The sequence below is a fragment of the Aythya marila genome, assembly GCF_965140915.1.
Source record: "Aythya marila genome assembly, chromosome: 6".
In the NCBI taxonomy this organism is placed as follows: domain Eukaryota; kingdom Metazoa; phylum Chordata; class Aves; order Anseriformes; family Anatidae; genus Aythya; species Aythya marila.
Window position 1 is genome coordinate 22,278,271 of NC_139047.1, and position 14,498 is coordinate 22,292,768.

General features: G+C 36.5%; 1 protein-coding gene across 4 annotated transcripts in view; it reads right to left on the reverse strand.

Annotated features, from left to right (window-relative positions):
- The window catches only part of PSMD14 (proteasome 26S subunit, non-ATPase 14), a 45,837-nt gene that overhangs the window by 23,476 nt on the left and 7,863 nt on the right, over positions 1-14,498 (reverse strand). For all 4 annotated transcript variants that reach the window (XM_082763623.1, XM_082763622.1, XM_082763624.1 and 1 more), the window contains 3 exons: positions 14,394-14,445; positions 513-584; positions 73-192 (listed from right to left, as the gene is read on the reverse strand). In XM_082763623.1, coding sequence (XP_082619749.1) covers positions 73-192; positions 513-584; positions 14,394-14,441 — 240 coding nt within the window. In that variant the 5' untranslated portion in view covers positions 14,442-14,445. The remainder of the gene's footprint in view (positions 1-72; positions 193-512; positions 585-14,393; positions 14,446-14,498) is intronic.

The window sequence follows — 14,498 nt, forward strand, 5'->3', positions numbered from 1 at the left end:
AGAAAGGAAAAGCTTTTAAAAATTATTTACTACGTGGAAAGAAAAAAAAAAAGTCTAGCTGCAAGAACTCACCGTTCCAGACTGTGGCATAGCAAAAACATCAATCACTCTCACAGTATAATCATCAACAAATTCCCCAAGCATCAGACCCATAACTTCCATAGGGACACCAGCACGACCATGTTTCAACATCTGGAATTCAGACCAAATGACATAGTTTAATTATATATGTTTAACAGGAGGTTCAAGTTTGACCTGGGATAGTTCTTCCAGCCTTTGCTTCTTTATCGATAATTTGCACTTTTGGAAACTGTAAGGCACTGTAAGACAGTAAAAATTAAGCCACAAAAAGAGAAATAACTTTCTTATTTTGAAAGGTCCACTCCATATTAAATGCATTGTAAAAATTAGTCTGAACAGCATCTAAAGAGCACAAGTCCATAAAGTCTGGGTAGGTGCCAGGTACTCAGCCTCAGCACCACACACAGCTGTAACACACACGAGACACTTACTTTCAGCAGCGCAAGGGAAGAGATATAAACCTGTTCCGCTGTATCGACCGCAGGAGCATCTGTTGGTGGCCCCTATGAAAAGAATAAATAATCAAGTATTTTCTTTACATTTATTACAGCCGTTTCTAAACATTTCCTTTAGTGTTCCACATTATGAAACTTAAAGAAAAATGCATATAAGATTGGGAATTTGTGTGCTGGATGCAGTTCTTACAAACAAACAAAAAAAAAAAAGCACACGCAAGCCCCAAATGCTTCTTTACAGCACCTTCCTACACTAACCTATTTTGCAATAAAAAAAACACTTAGCCTCCATCCCGTCTCCCCCATCCCTAGAACAATACCAGCCTAAACAGCAATTTTATCAGAATCAGTCACATAAAAAACTGGCAAGTATTGCACTGGGTACAAACCTGTTACAAGACATACAGGCTAACAGTCGGATTAAGTTTCCATTAGTCAGCTTTGCCGCAAAGCTAACCTTCGTCAGCTGTAAAATATGGCCAGTTCTCCAATTAACTATGTGTTTCTTACAGTGGTGTGAATGTAAATGCTGCTGGGCTAGCATGATTAACTGGCACCAACACAAACAGCAATTTCCCTTTGCTTCATCAGCTTTCAGCTAAAGAGGACTTGCAGATAAAGGCTATGGGAGTACTTTGCAGATGCACTGGTACAGTGAGAGAAAAAACGGACCTCCGATCCCTAGGTGGAAAAGCTGTGAACAAAATACTTTGCTCTTTGCCTTACGAGTAGTTATTTAAAAATTAGCACAACTGTCCCAGGTGTGAATGATTGGTTGAAACAGGTTCTCTGTACTGCTGAAAATGAAAAACACAGGAGGCAGCAGTTTAACTGTCCCCTTCTTGAAGAGCACGAGACATATTGCTCTTACATACAGAATTCCGTATCAGCTTACCTCATTACAGCCAATTAGCAGTACATTCATTACTTTGTTAACAAATTGTGTACAGCAAATTTCCAATGAAAAGACAAAAGGTTATCTCTGCACTAAGTGATGCAGAACAAACTTGTAATGGCTACAAAGCAACCATGGAGTATGGGAAAGAAAGATGCTCCTCATTAAATTAAAGAAGGAAAAGAAATGGCACCGTTATGCAAAGCTCAATTAGAACTTTGATTCCGCAGTTATACACTGTATAACTCTTACAGTGAAAAATTTACAAGCAGTTCATTAGAACATTGCACAGAACCAGACGCACGGGGCACCAAAACACTTAGTCCAAATCTACTACAACCAAAGTGCTTGGCTGGTGAAGCTTCAAATACCTAATTGTTTTCTGGTACTGTGTTTTTTTTCATCTAAAGATGTAATTTTACATTTTTAAGTGTATTTTTCCTGCTTCATGTAAAGTTTATCCTAAATTTTCTTCTTTTCCCTTAATACTTGGAAAGCATGAAGACTTGTATTTCCATTTAATCACAACAAAGAAGAAGACACAGAAAAGGGTACTTTTTTAATTAAAAAAAAAAAAAATAGTTCGATAACAACTTTCTACATGTATAAAGCTCTTTTCCAATTTTCTACCAGTTTTACAACAGAGAGAGTCTGAAGTGCTTGCAAAAGTACAAATTAAGTGACCTTGGCTCTGTATGAGGAAGAACTGTAACATTAACACTGTGATATGACCACATATATATTCTACATTATATACCATATATATGATATCACCATATAAATATTCTACACTTCTCCTAGATTTTCTCCTAGATTTCTTTTCTTCCTAGATTTTATCTGCAAGCAAGCAGTGCATTTCAACATTCACTTTTTTTTTTAAGCTGAAAAGCCGCGATTTCTGGAAATCTAATGTTCATACTTAAGATTGGCTTCTCAAAACTCAGGAACTTAACTGAAGTTTATTCCACAGATTATGACATTTAAATTGGCTCTCCTGCATGTACTCTCTAATGTCTGTTAATACAGCAGATCACACTGACACCCTTCCTGCAGCTGAGGCATTAATCATGTCTCTGTCCCCTACACAGACACCTGTGTTCACAACTTGTAAGAGTTTAATTATTCTTCATAACTTTTCCCACTTTAAAATCTATTTAAAATCAGTCAGTAGAGTCAACACTTAGAGCGAGGAGACAAAGACAAATATTATTACATTTTGTTTCTGTAACAAGGCAGCTAAAATACTGTTAGCTTAAGCAAGGATAGGAAGAAAATCTGGGCATTAGCCTACCATGCTCCTTCCTAATCTCTCTCTCTCTCATTATTTCTGTACTTTAGTTAGAGAATTGAAATTTTGGCTTGCAGTAGTGACAGTCCAGAAGTATTTAATATTATACTTGCTATTGATCCTTTCAACATTCTAGAAAGTTTTAGACACAGGCACTGCTTTATGGTAAAGTTCTCCTGCCAGCACCCATAGCCAGCAACTCATTTTCAGCAAAGGCAATATTGCTTATGCATAAGGGAACACTCCACCGGTATAAATTAACTTTGCCTAGCGTGTGTGTGTGTTATTTTCTTGGTTTGTTTTTTGTTTTTTAAGACATAGCATTAATTTCTATGATTTTGCACATTACATGTAGTTTAAGTGTAACTACGCATGTAAAAATGTAGTTTTACACACTACATGTAGTTTAACTATATGCATACACAAATAAAATGACTACACCATTAGTAGACAGCAAATGAAAACTTTACTGTTGTACTTTAAGCACGTCTTAGTTCATAAAAATATTAAAGCTCCAGCTCTTCTCATCCAGTTCAATTAATAAACTTAAAAATTACCTAATTGTAATCGACAATGCAAAGATAGTGTTGATTTATTAGCTACCAGGCTCATATAATACAGCGTGTATTAACTAGTTGCTTGTTTGTGAAGACTTCGTGATTTCCCTTTCTGTCTACTCTGTTCTCCTTGTAGATTATAATTCCTAAGTAATTATTAGAAAAAATAACTTGTTGCAGCATACCAATCATATGTATTTATTCTCACATTAATATTCCATTCTTTGTTCTGGTTATAGGTTAAAATAACTTCTCAGACTTCTGCGCTGATGCAGATGTACTGATTCAGGAATTTTGAGGAAAACTCTATAGGTTCAAAACTTGTCCATGACCTAACTTCAAAGTAGATTCAATTTCCTTTCATTTTCCTACCAAAGGTAAGCTGGCACACAAAATAGTTCAGGTATACACTTATCCTTCTACAGAATATTATAAGGCCAAAGTTCTTTAAAGATTCTTAACATAAAACTTTTAAAGATCTAACTGACAAACCCAACAGAATGTATCTTGGGTCTTCTGAATAGTTTGCTTTAAGACATGCCATTTGAAAAAAAAAAAAAAAACAGAAAAGGGCATTTGGAACAGGAAGCGATTTCTTTCCACTCTGACCACCTCCTTCTCCACAAAGGGCCGAGGTTCTAAGATGGTTCTAAGATGGTGCTGGAGCAAGCACCACGGCTCCTGTAAGCACATGCACATGGCAGCCACTGACGTTACAGGTCTGGAGAGTTCTTGGGCCTGTTTCTGCTCGTCCTCCACAGACATTTATTCATTTCCTTCATCATGAAAAAAGAGGGGGGGGGGGGGAAAGACTATTAGCTAATCTCTACATGGAGGCAAAGTATTTTATGCTGACCCTCCACAGCATGTGCTATTATCACTGCTCATAAACTTCACTGCCTGCCAACTTTAACAAAGGAGCACCATCCTCATGAAGCAGAGTACTAAATTAAATTAACTGGTGTCAGAAACCTAAACAAGAAAGCGTTTGTATCTGTAGTGCAGAAGATCTGCTGGTATTTTTGGTTTCATTATGGTACTCAAAGGTCACGCATTTCTCCCACTACAGTTTCATAAGATTGTCCTTCTCACTGCAAAATAACATGCTGCCTTCTTTCTGCCTGCCCACAGCTTTGAGCTAAATTTTGGGATTTGAGCTAAATTTTGGGATTTAGAAAGAGCAAGGAGAATAATCTTTTTCCTAGTCATTCCTGCATAAGCTGAAGAATACAGTAATTACTAACATTTAAAGACTGCTCTTAAAATAATCTCAAAGAACAATGTTGTAGTGCTACTTATTGAAAAAGGATTTTTATCCCAAATCAGCTATACACATCAGTCCAGTGAATGGCTGTCTGAAGGCCAGTCATTGTGTACAATCTAACCAAATTCTTGTGTTGTTTTAAAGTGGTTGAATCCCAATTTAATTAACAACCAGTAACATTAACACTATTACAATGCATTTTATTTTTGCTTAAAAGTGTTTCCAAGACTTGTAATGGAAAAGGAATTCCATTCAGATTAAAACAGAAGATTATGGTGAGGTATCAAAATTATTCACTATACAATTTTTGTTCCACAGTTAAAAAGATAACCCAATATAAAAAGCAGCCCTTTACTTGGGCAGGCCTTGTTGACGAAGTGTTAAAGGCATTTGCCATTCTAACAGGATAAAAACTAACGCCTTGAAGTGTTATCTACTCAGGCCTTTTAGCAAATTTGTTAACACTTTTAGGTATATTACTCCACCTTTCTCTTAGTGTGAACTGGTATCAATTATTTAGCCAATTTTATTATGTTATTAAAATACCTGCTGATTAAATGTGAACTAAAGTGTCATTTTAGAGCACTGCTCTTTATTTGTAGTATTTCACATTTATTCAAATTTGTAGAAGTAGTGGACTCGATTAATTACACTATCAATAGTGAGAAATACTCCACAAATAGAGACACTTTCTATTGTCTAAATGGATCTTAAATACTGTTCTAGTGTCACGCTAATAGAACAAAAGATGATGTTGAAATACAGCAGAGCAGTTTCAACAAAGAAACCCGGTTTTACAGGGGCAGCTATAATAAAAAAAAAGCAGCAAAGTGTTGTAGAGCAAATCTTAGCTTTATTGCATCAAATAACATATTGCTATGTAAAATATAAGAACCATTGCTATCATGACTTTTTTGTCTTGCAATTGGACCAATTTGAACATGAACATAGGACACACAAGTGAATGCTGACCGCTGTAATGTTTATTTCTTTCCCAGTAAGGCAAGAAAGAACCTTTTAATAGTTTAATTCTGTGAGTATTAAACAACTAGTGTGAAAAACAAGCTGCATGTAAACTATTTCTACTGCCTCTGCTTCAATGACTAGCTGAGGCAACCTGTTATAGGAGGTGTTAATTGGCAATAGGAGTACAAGTCAGAAGCATGTTCCCCATCGTCCTAACCCAGCAAGGCTAGGTCATTAAAGTGGAAATGAATTCTTTCATGCCGACTTAACCCCTTCAGTACATATTTTCAGCTGTTATATCTGAAGACAATTGAGAAAGATTAACCAACAACAAAAAAAAAAAAAAAAAAAACTTGCCGTACTTTTGAAATAAAAAAAGGTATTCACTACCCCCCTTTTCCCTTTACTCCCCTACTGAACCACCGCCATTGTAAGTGTTCCAGATAATCATCACATTTATTATGAAGTAAGGAGGAAAAGGGCATTGAGGGTATAAAAGCAATGACAGCCACAATAAAATAATTTAGCATGTTAAAATATATGTGGAAAGATCAGGTACTTAAAAGTGATCTTAAAGCTCCCATTTTTATAAAGGTAAATCCAGTAGCAAATAGTTTGGAAAGGGGAAGGAAAAAAAAAAACACAGAATATTACATGCAAAAATGACACAAATTCAAGCAAATATGCAAAGTAGACAGAAGTATGAGCAACGATAGACTTTATGAAGTCACCTAAGTACTCTTCTCTACTTACCCTTTGTAGAGAAGTGGTATAATGATGAATTCACAAGGATTTTCTTGGAAGAGCACAGTACCTTTTACCCATTGCTAAATCTAGAAACCTTATTTAAGTTGTGATTGTGGAGCAGTGTTTCTGTACTGAGACAATACCCTTGAAAATATTAAGTCAGTCAGTGGAAGTGCCAAAAGGGAATAAGCCACATTCCCGTATCTCAACAGTTCTAACACTGTCATGATTAACACCAAAGCAAATGATCTAATTCATAAAGAGTGAAAAATTCGAAAAATTTCATAAAAATATATTAGTTTGCACTGTGAATCACATGCTAATTAGTAGAAATTTGAAATTTTATTGCAGTTCTCCAGCTATTACACACACAATTTTACAGTTAGTTCCACATCAACAGGATTATATTTTGAAGCAAGCATTATGTCTAAACAGTTTGTATGTTTAGGCCCATTTTTATACCAATTATAATCAAGCATACATAACAGACCACAAAATACCATAAGCCTCAACAAACAGCCTAGATTTCTGAAAGGATCACATTGTCTTGTTACACCATATGTCAGATGAAATAAAAATTTCAGTAATATGTTTAGTCTCAGACAGACTCAGGCTCCAAAATGGAGTAGGGATACTAGGGAAATATTATGGCATCAATTGCTACTTTAAATTAAAAACATCTTTGTGAAAGCCTTCACAGGCTGTATCAAAGAAAAAACTGCCTCAGTATATTTTACTAAATCCTGCCTCCTAAAAAAAGGAAAAAAGGTTTATCCAGGTTCATATTTACAGCAGAACTCAACAAAAGCAATATAGATGGACTTGAAACATACAACATTTTCCATCTCCCTCCTCTTCAAAAGCCAAAATTATAGAACACAGAACTTTGTATAGCTCTGAGCAGTTGGCTATATGGGTTGGGATCATCAGTTTACAAACACCTCTTCAGCAGAGCCAAAACTTTACTACCTATTTGACTTGTTTGTTTTAAATTAAACAGAACTTCAAACAAAAATATTCACTAGCTCACTGAGATATTCCAGAGAATCTGGTCAGAATTTTAGTTAAGAAAAAAAAAATCACTAGAAACATCCATAAAATTTAGCTTACATTTCTAGCCTGTCCATTCAAAACTTTGAGAAGAAAAAAAAAAAAATCATCCTTCTGCCAGCACTCTCTCTTGCATTACTTTCATGGAAGAGGTACAATAATCCACCTGCATGGGCACACCCAATATTTCCCATATACCTTTAGTAAGCAATTTATTTTGCTTACCTAATTACCCAAAATGACAGGCATAAAATTTAAGTGTCTTCTACAAAAAAACAGCATTCCTGTTTTCCAATGTTCCCATAGAAAATATCATTTAAGACTACTAAGGCTTACAGCTTACTAAGAGAAAATATAAGAGCATTTAGCAATGATTGCATGCTAGTTGAGTTTTGATATAAGCTTAGTTATGCTACATGGTACTTGAGAGACTCACTCTAAGTTAGTCTGACGTTTTGTCAGAAGCACATAATTATTAACCCAATGTTAAAATGTAGCCACAATATGAAGTGATTTGCATACACCACTGATACAATTTGCAATACTCAGAATTTTCTGTTACGTTCCCAACCCAACTGCTACACAAAGAGGCCACTTAAGTGTATCAATCAAATTTTATTGAGATAAAAGAAGCAAAAAAATCAAGAAAAGCAAGAAAAATTAAGGGAAGGCATGCATCAATGCAATTAACATTCCCTATTATCAGAGTTATTGTTAGCAAAAAAAGCAATAAAAACAGGGACAAAAAAAATAGTGCTGTATACTTCTTTGAGAGGTACTACTCTTCACAGCTTCAAACTACTGGGGAAAAAAATACTGAAGGTTAATTTCACTCCAGAATAGAACCAAAACTAATCTGTCATCTACTCCTATCATTATAGCACCTATTGAGGTTTAAAAACAAAAGCCTCATGGCAGATAACTAATTTTTGCCTGCCTTCAGAAAGTTGTGCTTCAATCTGGACTTTTCACTATCTTATTCTAAACAATTCCACAATGCAGCAAGTCAGCCCTCAGCGTGTGCTGTCTGAGGTCATCCTAAAGCACACTTTGTGGAGCACAGCAGTTAAACAGGGTTTACTTAGACTTCACTTAGGAAGTATTTGGTTCTACACATTTGGGCTTGCTGTTGTAAAGAGATGGTATTCGGGACACAAGCAGGTTAACTAAAACTCAGAAGGAAGGTTAGTTATTTGTAATACTTTAAAACAAAACAAAACAAAAAAAAAAAACTAAAAGACCCACTGACATTAATACACAAAGAACACTAACATATGGTTCCAGGAAAACCTGAGGAGAAATCTTCTCTACCACAGGAGGAAAACAAGCCCTTGTTCAAAGGTGCTGCGATTTAGATCACTGTACAGGAGTTGTTCTCTGCTTCCAGAATGGAATGTTACAAGTGAACAGGTATAATGCAAGAGGCACAAGGATGACTGCTCTTGTTTAGTCTTTTTTGCTATTTTCTCATTATGACTACATTCATTTCCTTGCCCAAGTTCCTTTGTCTCTTCTGGGGAAAGTCAGCTGGACTGCACTGGCAATTAAGTTGAGGAAAGAGAAGCTAATTGCCTAATTATTAGAAATAAAGAAGTTTAAAATCTGAGGCCAAGAGCAGACAGCTAAAAACGGTCTCCAAAGTTTACAGGAAAATAGTAGATCACAGGAAGCTGATAATGCTCAAGCACAACCCACTAGCTTTGTTATTTTTAGTAAGGCATGACTGTAGCATGGCCCATCACACTTTAAGGCATCTTTTACACCATGAAAAAAGTACACACTGTGTGTAAGTACCCATCAGCTCAGACAATTGTATGACAGTTCCTAATGCGATTCTAGCATGTCCCCATACTCCTGCCCCCATTAGCACTGTTGGATATAAATAACATTACAATTACTGAACCATATTTCAAATGTGGCAAAAATATACCCAGCCTTTAGCAATGCCCAACAACTTTCAGATTAAGCCTACACTATGCACAGAGCTGTCACCTCCAGTGTAAGCAGACCTGGGCCACACTGGTCCCCTAAATTTGATATGCAAGTTTTAGCGTTTTAATACAAGGCTGTTCAACCAACTGATGCAATAAGCTACTCATCTCAGTCAAAGTAAAAGAGAACAATTTACTATATCTTACTATATCCTAGGCGCTTTTTCCACTCCCTGAAAACATAATCATATACATAAAACAAGTATCAAGCAAGGATACCTGCTTGAGCAGGGGATGGACCATACAGCCTCCACAGACCTCTTCCAACCCAATTCAGTGATTTAACTGAGACCTTCTATAGGAGATCACACAGGCGATTAAGGTCTTTGAACTTTTTGTGGGAGTTGATGTTGGATGGTTTCCAGTGGGCGACTGTTTGTCACTGAGAAAGTTTTTTTTAAAACTTCTTACTCTTTAAATGGGTCAATAGCTTCTGAGGAAAAAGGTAGAACCGGGGTCAGCCACCCACATTATATACCTAGCTTCTTCAACTGGGATGTACACGGGATATTTCAGCAATACCAGCAGCATTCTGAGCACTTAGAATTTGTGGTGGAAAACATCAAAGTGATGGCACAGCAACGATGCAGAATTTTAAGACCTATAATTCAGACTTACTGCTCTTGCAGAGTATTCTCAAAAGGAGTATCTGAAGCTGGAAACACATGGGAAGCAGAGAGCTGTGTATCCTCACAATTCAGGCCACATGAAGTGTACACACCAAGGAGACACAGGAGTAATCAAGTCATGCAGGTGCAACAGATACGAAGAACTACAAGAAGCACTCCGTATCTTTCCAAAGAAAAACACAGTTCCTGATGTTAAAGACAACAGTATTCTATGAACACACCTGTATTCTCCAAGCTAAGAACAAGCTGTTTCAAGAAGCAATTAACCAAAACAAATTTCAATAAGGTGCTTTATTACACAAGGGAGTTTTAGCATGAAGATTAGCCAACTAGAACATACCATTTATTTCAATATACATCAGTTTACTCCCATGACATAACGCAAGGAAACCTGCATTTAATTGATAATTGGGAATGAGCTACTGACCCACCTTTGCCTGCCAGATCATAAACTCTTATTCTGAAGCCTCTCAGAAAACCAGACCAGTAGTAGTGCACTTTTCTAATAACCATCCTGGCTAGATTAGCAGATGAAACAGAACTTTAAATCAGTGGCAGGTCTCCCAAGTTCCCACGGTGCCATAGATTTAGTAAATGGGATCAGTATGTTCTAAAAAACCATGATAATATGAGGGAAAAGGTTCCACAGCATCAAACAGTGCAATGCTTGAAACCTCATAATCAAAGTGACAGTTTTCAAGTGCCATTTACAATGCCCTAATCTGGAAACATCCCAGCTAACCCATCTGATCAACTATTTCACAGATGGAAGCACTTGATGGCTAATTGGCAAGTCCATTATTCAAATAAAATAGCTATCTGCACTTCTATTTTCTATATTCCAAGTCAAGGTGTAAACACTCCTTGTAAGACACAGGTCACTTCTCTCCCTTCCTTCCCATTTGGATATTTTCCCCTTCCCCTGCCATCAAATATGTTAATACAGAAGTAGAGGAACAATTTTATTTCCATATATTGCAGTAGAACGTCTGCACTGACAGAGCAATGTAAGCTATTTTCAAAAAATCATTTGAGAAATCAAAATTAAATTTAAAAATATCATTATTTCACTGCTTCCTCTCACACCTGGACTGAGAGAAAGAGACAGGATGCATTTGCATGGACAAGAACTTGTATAGCTTGGGTTATTGTTCTCAACATGTCAGGGAAAAAGCTCTGCTCTCAATTTACTCACACTCTGAAACAGTATCCAGTAGGATTGCCTAATAGAGGCATATGTGGAACTGATTTCACTAGCAAACAATAGTTCAGCATACAAAATGAAGAGGAGTGTTGCTCCAAATTCATGCCGGCTGCACAAGAAGAATGCTTTTACGTACCCCACAAAGCCTGTTAATTTGTCTACAGCAAATGTACAATGCAAAACCAAGTACTAAATCAGCGGTGAAATTCTGTGGTGAGCAGTGTTTCATGGGGATATGAATGTGATATAATACAGAAAAGAATAAAACAGGAAAGGGGAGATAACTAAAAAGCCCAACATGACAAGAAGCAGAGTCAGGAAGAGAAGAGACCAAACAAGAAGCCAACACAAGGAGGTACCTTCAAAATCTAAACTTCCATGAACAGAAGGGACGTGAAAGGACTGATAGATGTTTAGTTTAGGACATCACATCACTGTGTGTTCCCTAACTCTTTTTTCCCTTGCCTTTTCCCCACCCCAAGATGGCAGTGCTTCATCCATCTAAGACTGATAAAGAGGATATGATCCACAAAGTTTCTAAGCCACAAGTCACTGGATGGAAAACTTATCGTTCCTAAAGTGCTATTTCAACAATAGCATGCATATTGCCTTCATCAGACTTTTATTAGCCATATGAAGATAGTCAGTGCTAAATTCCATCGACCACTAAGCATATCTCTGGACGGTTTCCAATAGTACGTTGATAGAACAAACAGTAAAAAGAAAAAATTGATTTACTTAAAGCGGTTCCCAAGTAGAACACAAGACACCAAAAGACTTTTGAAAATAAATTCGTAACAACAAATCCAACTAGCTGCAGGAACAGCATATTGTAGTTCAGAAATAATAGGAAAAAAAGAAAAATCACAGAATAATAAATAGAACAGGTTGCGTTAGGAAGGGGAAAGAGACAAGCACTGTTGAAGAACCTAAAGTAAGTCAATGAGAAACAAGTCCATGGTCAAGATCGAACTGTGCTTACCAAGCATTTGCTGTTACTCAAACATTAGTTACAAAGCAAATCAAATGGACTACTATCCAACATGATGTGATAGACCTCTTACCAATCAAACCCCTAGCTAAAAATAAAAGTCTCTGAATTGCATTACATAATATTCATTTGAAAGTGTTTCTTTTCCTACAAGTTGCTACATATAAACAAATCTTAGGTCTTTCCAACAGGTGTTTATCACTATGCTCAGCCTTAAATGAAGAACCTTCAAAGGCAACTGTGACACAGCTATAAGAAAAACAAAGTTACATACAATTATTTAGAACACTCCAGGGCAACCAAAGGGTAGTAACTTTGTTTATTTTACAGCAGGACAAAGCATTTCCAATAAATTTCCCAATTTCTCTCTTCCACCTCAGTTATCTGATTCACTCTAAATTATCTCTCAATCAATCAACATTCAAAACAGAAGTGATCTCTGAAGGTCCAATGAACAATGTATCTTAAGGATGCAGGATTATTGGTTTTGAATAGCCTTCCTGCTGTTTGAGTAAACCAAAAGACTACAACAGTAGCAGAGAGATTCAGTGCAAGCAGCAACTTGCATAAAGAGCAATTCACTTTTCCACTTTTTTTTTAATGCAAGACATACTCATCAATTCATTTAAGAGACAACTCCATATTTAAACAAACAGAGCAGTTTTGCAGGCCAAAGCTGCCAGAGGAGTTCATCAAGCTTGAGTATCATATTCTATTGTCTGCCTCAATTTTCTATCAAGCCTTAAGTTAAAGCTGAGAAATTCAGAACGCAGCCGAGAGAGTTAACTGTAAATTTGAAAAACAGCTTTGATATGCGTCAAGTTCAGAGAGGACCAAGAAGTGAAAGCTTGAGTGATTAGACTGCGCAGATGTTAAAAAAATGAAGAGTCATGAAGCAGGCTGGCAGCTCAGAGGAACAAGAGAAATAAATGTTTAAGAAAGTTAAACTAAAAATAACCAAGAGCTGCTTGAAGATTCACTAAGAGAGCGTGAATAGAATTTTAGCTATAAAAAGGAAAAAAAATTATGCACAAGAAGTTACAGCTTATTTGGCAAAACACCTAGAGGCTGGAAATCAGTTTAGAATATACCACCAAATGCTTCAGTATTAAACCACTCATTTCCTAGTTACACCGGACACAAACACAACACAGAATCCAAAGAAGCTGTGGGTTTCACAATTTTAGTCATTCCAGAAAAAAACGAACACACACATCACAAAGTCCAAGATAAGCAGAACTGATTCCTCCAGAAGAATGACAGCCTGGATTCCAGACTTAGAACCCAGCTCCTGAGGCAGATCAGGAGAAAAGAAAGAGGCCAGCTACCGTGTCCAGCTGAGACCAAAAGGACTAAAAGGAAATTCCACTGAAGACCTGTCTTTTCCTTAAAGAAATAATTCTTCCTAGAAGCTTTGGACAGAGGTTTTTGTTTGTTTGCTTGTTTTTGTTTTGTTGTTGTGTTGTTTTTTTTTTTTAATTACCCCCTGTATTGACAGTAGCCAGGAATAAATCTCGCACCACAATGTAATAACTTCAGCTTGGTTTTATTTTTGAAGACTGCTGGCCACACCAACCAGCCCAGAAAAAAAAAGCAAGGAAGTCTTGCGCTAGAGGTAGGAGAGGCCATACAATGTGTGTGGGCTTTGCACTGGAACAGAACAGCTGCCACAGGGGTCTTTTTGCTGTGAGCAGCATTACAGCAGCAAGGACAATAGCAAACAACATAAAACAGTAAAACACACACAAGTGGCTACAGCTACCCAAAAGTGATGAAATCATCATGCTGACATTTACATACACCTCAGTATCTTAAGAACTGTTGTGATGGGCATTATAGGTACTGAAATATATCTTAAAAGCTATAAAATAAGATTAAGAGATATATCGAAATAGCAAATGAGTATGCTCAGCCATTTTGAACAATACTGTTCGGAAAAAACACTATTATAGGAAAATGATTTTTGAATTTTATTCTCCTTTTTCACTGCTTTTGAATCCAAACTTAAACCGTTCAGACACCAAATTAAAGGTTTATAAACATTCTGTAAAATCACAGTGCCAACACAAGTGTTCATACTGACAAGAAAAACAGTCAGGCTGTAACAATGATTTGCATACATTTATATAGCATCTCTAGAGTCAGATTATTATTATGAATTCTGTGGTTGGATTTTTTTTTGTGTGGGGTGGTGGTGTTTTAAACATAATTAAACACATATTCCAGTAATTGATTAATATTAAGAAGAGAAGATATTGACAAGCTGTATACTAACCTGTCCCAGCCCGGGCATACCTCCTCCAAGTCGTAGAAGTCTATCCATATTTCTAAAAAAAACAGAAACAAAGGAAAAAATGTCCCCAGGCTCTGAAGTGTTTAC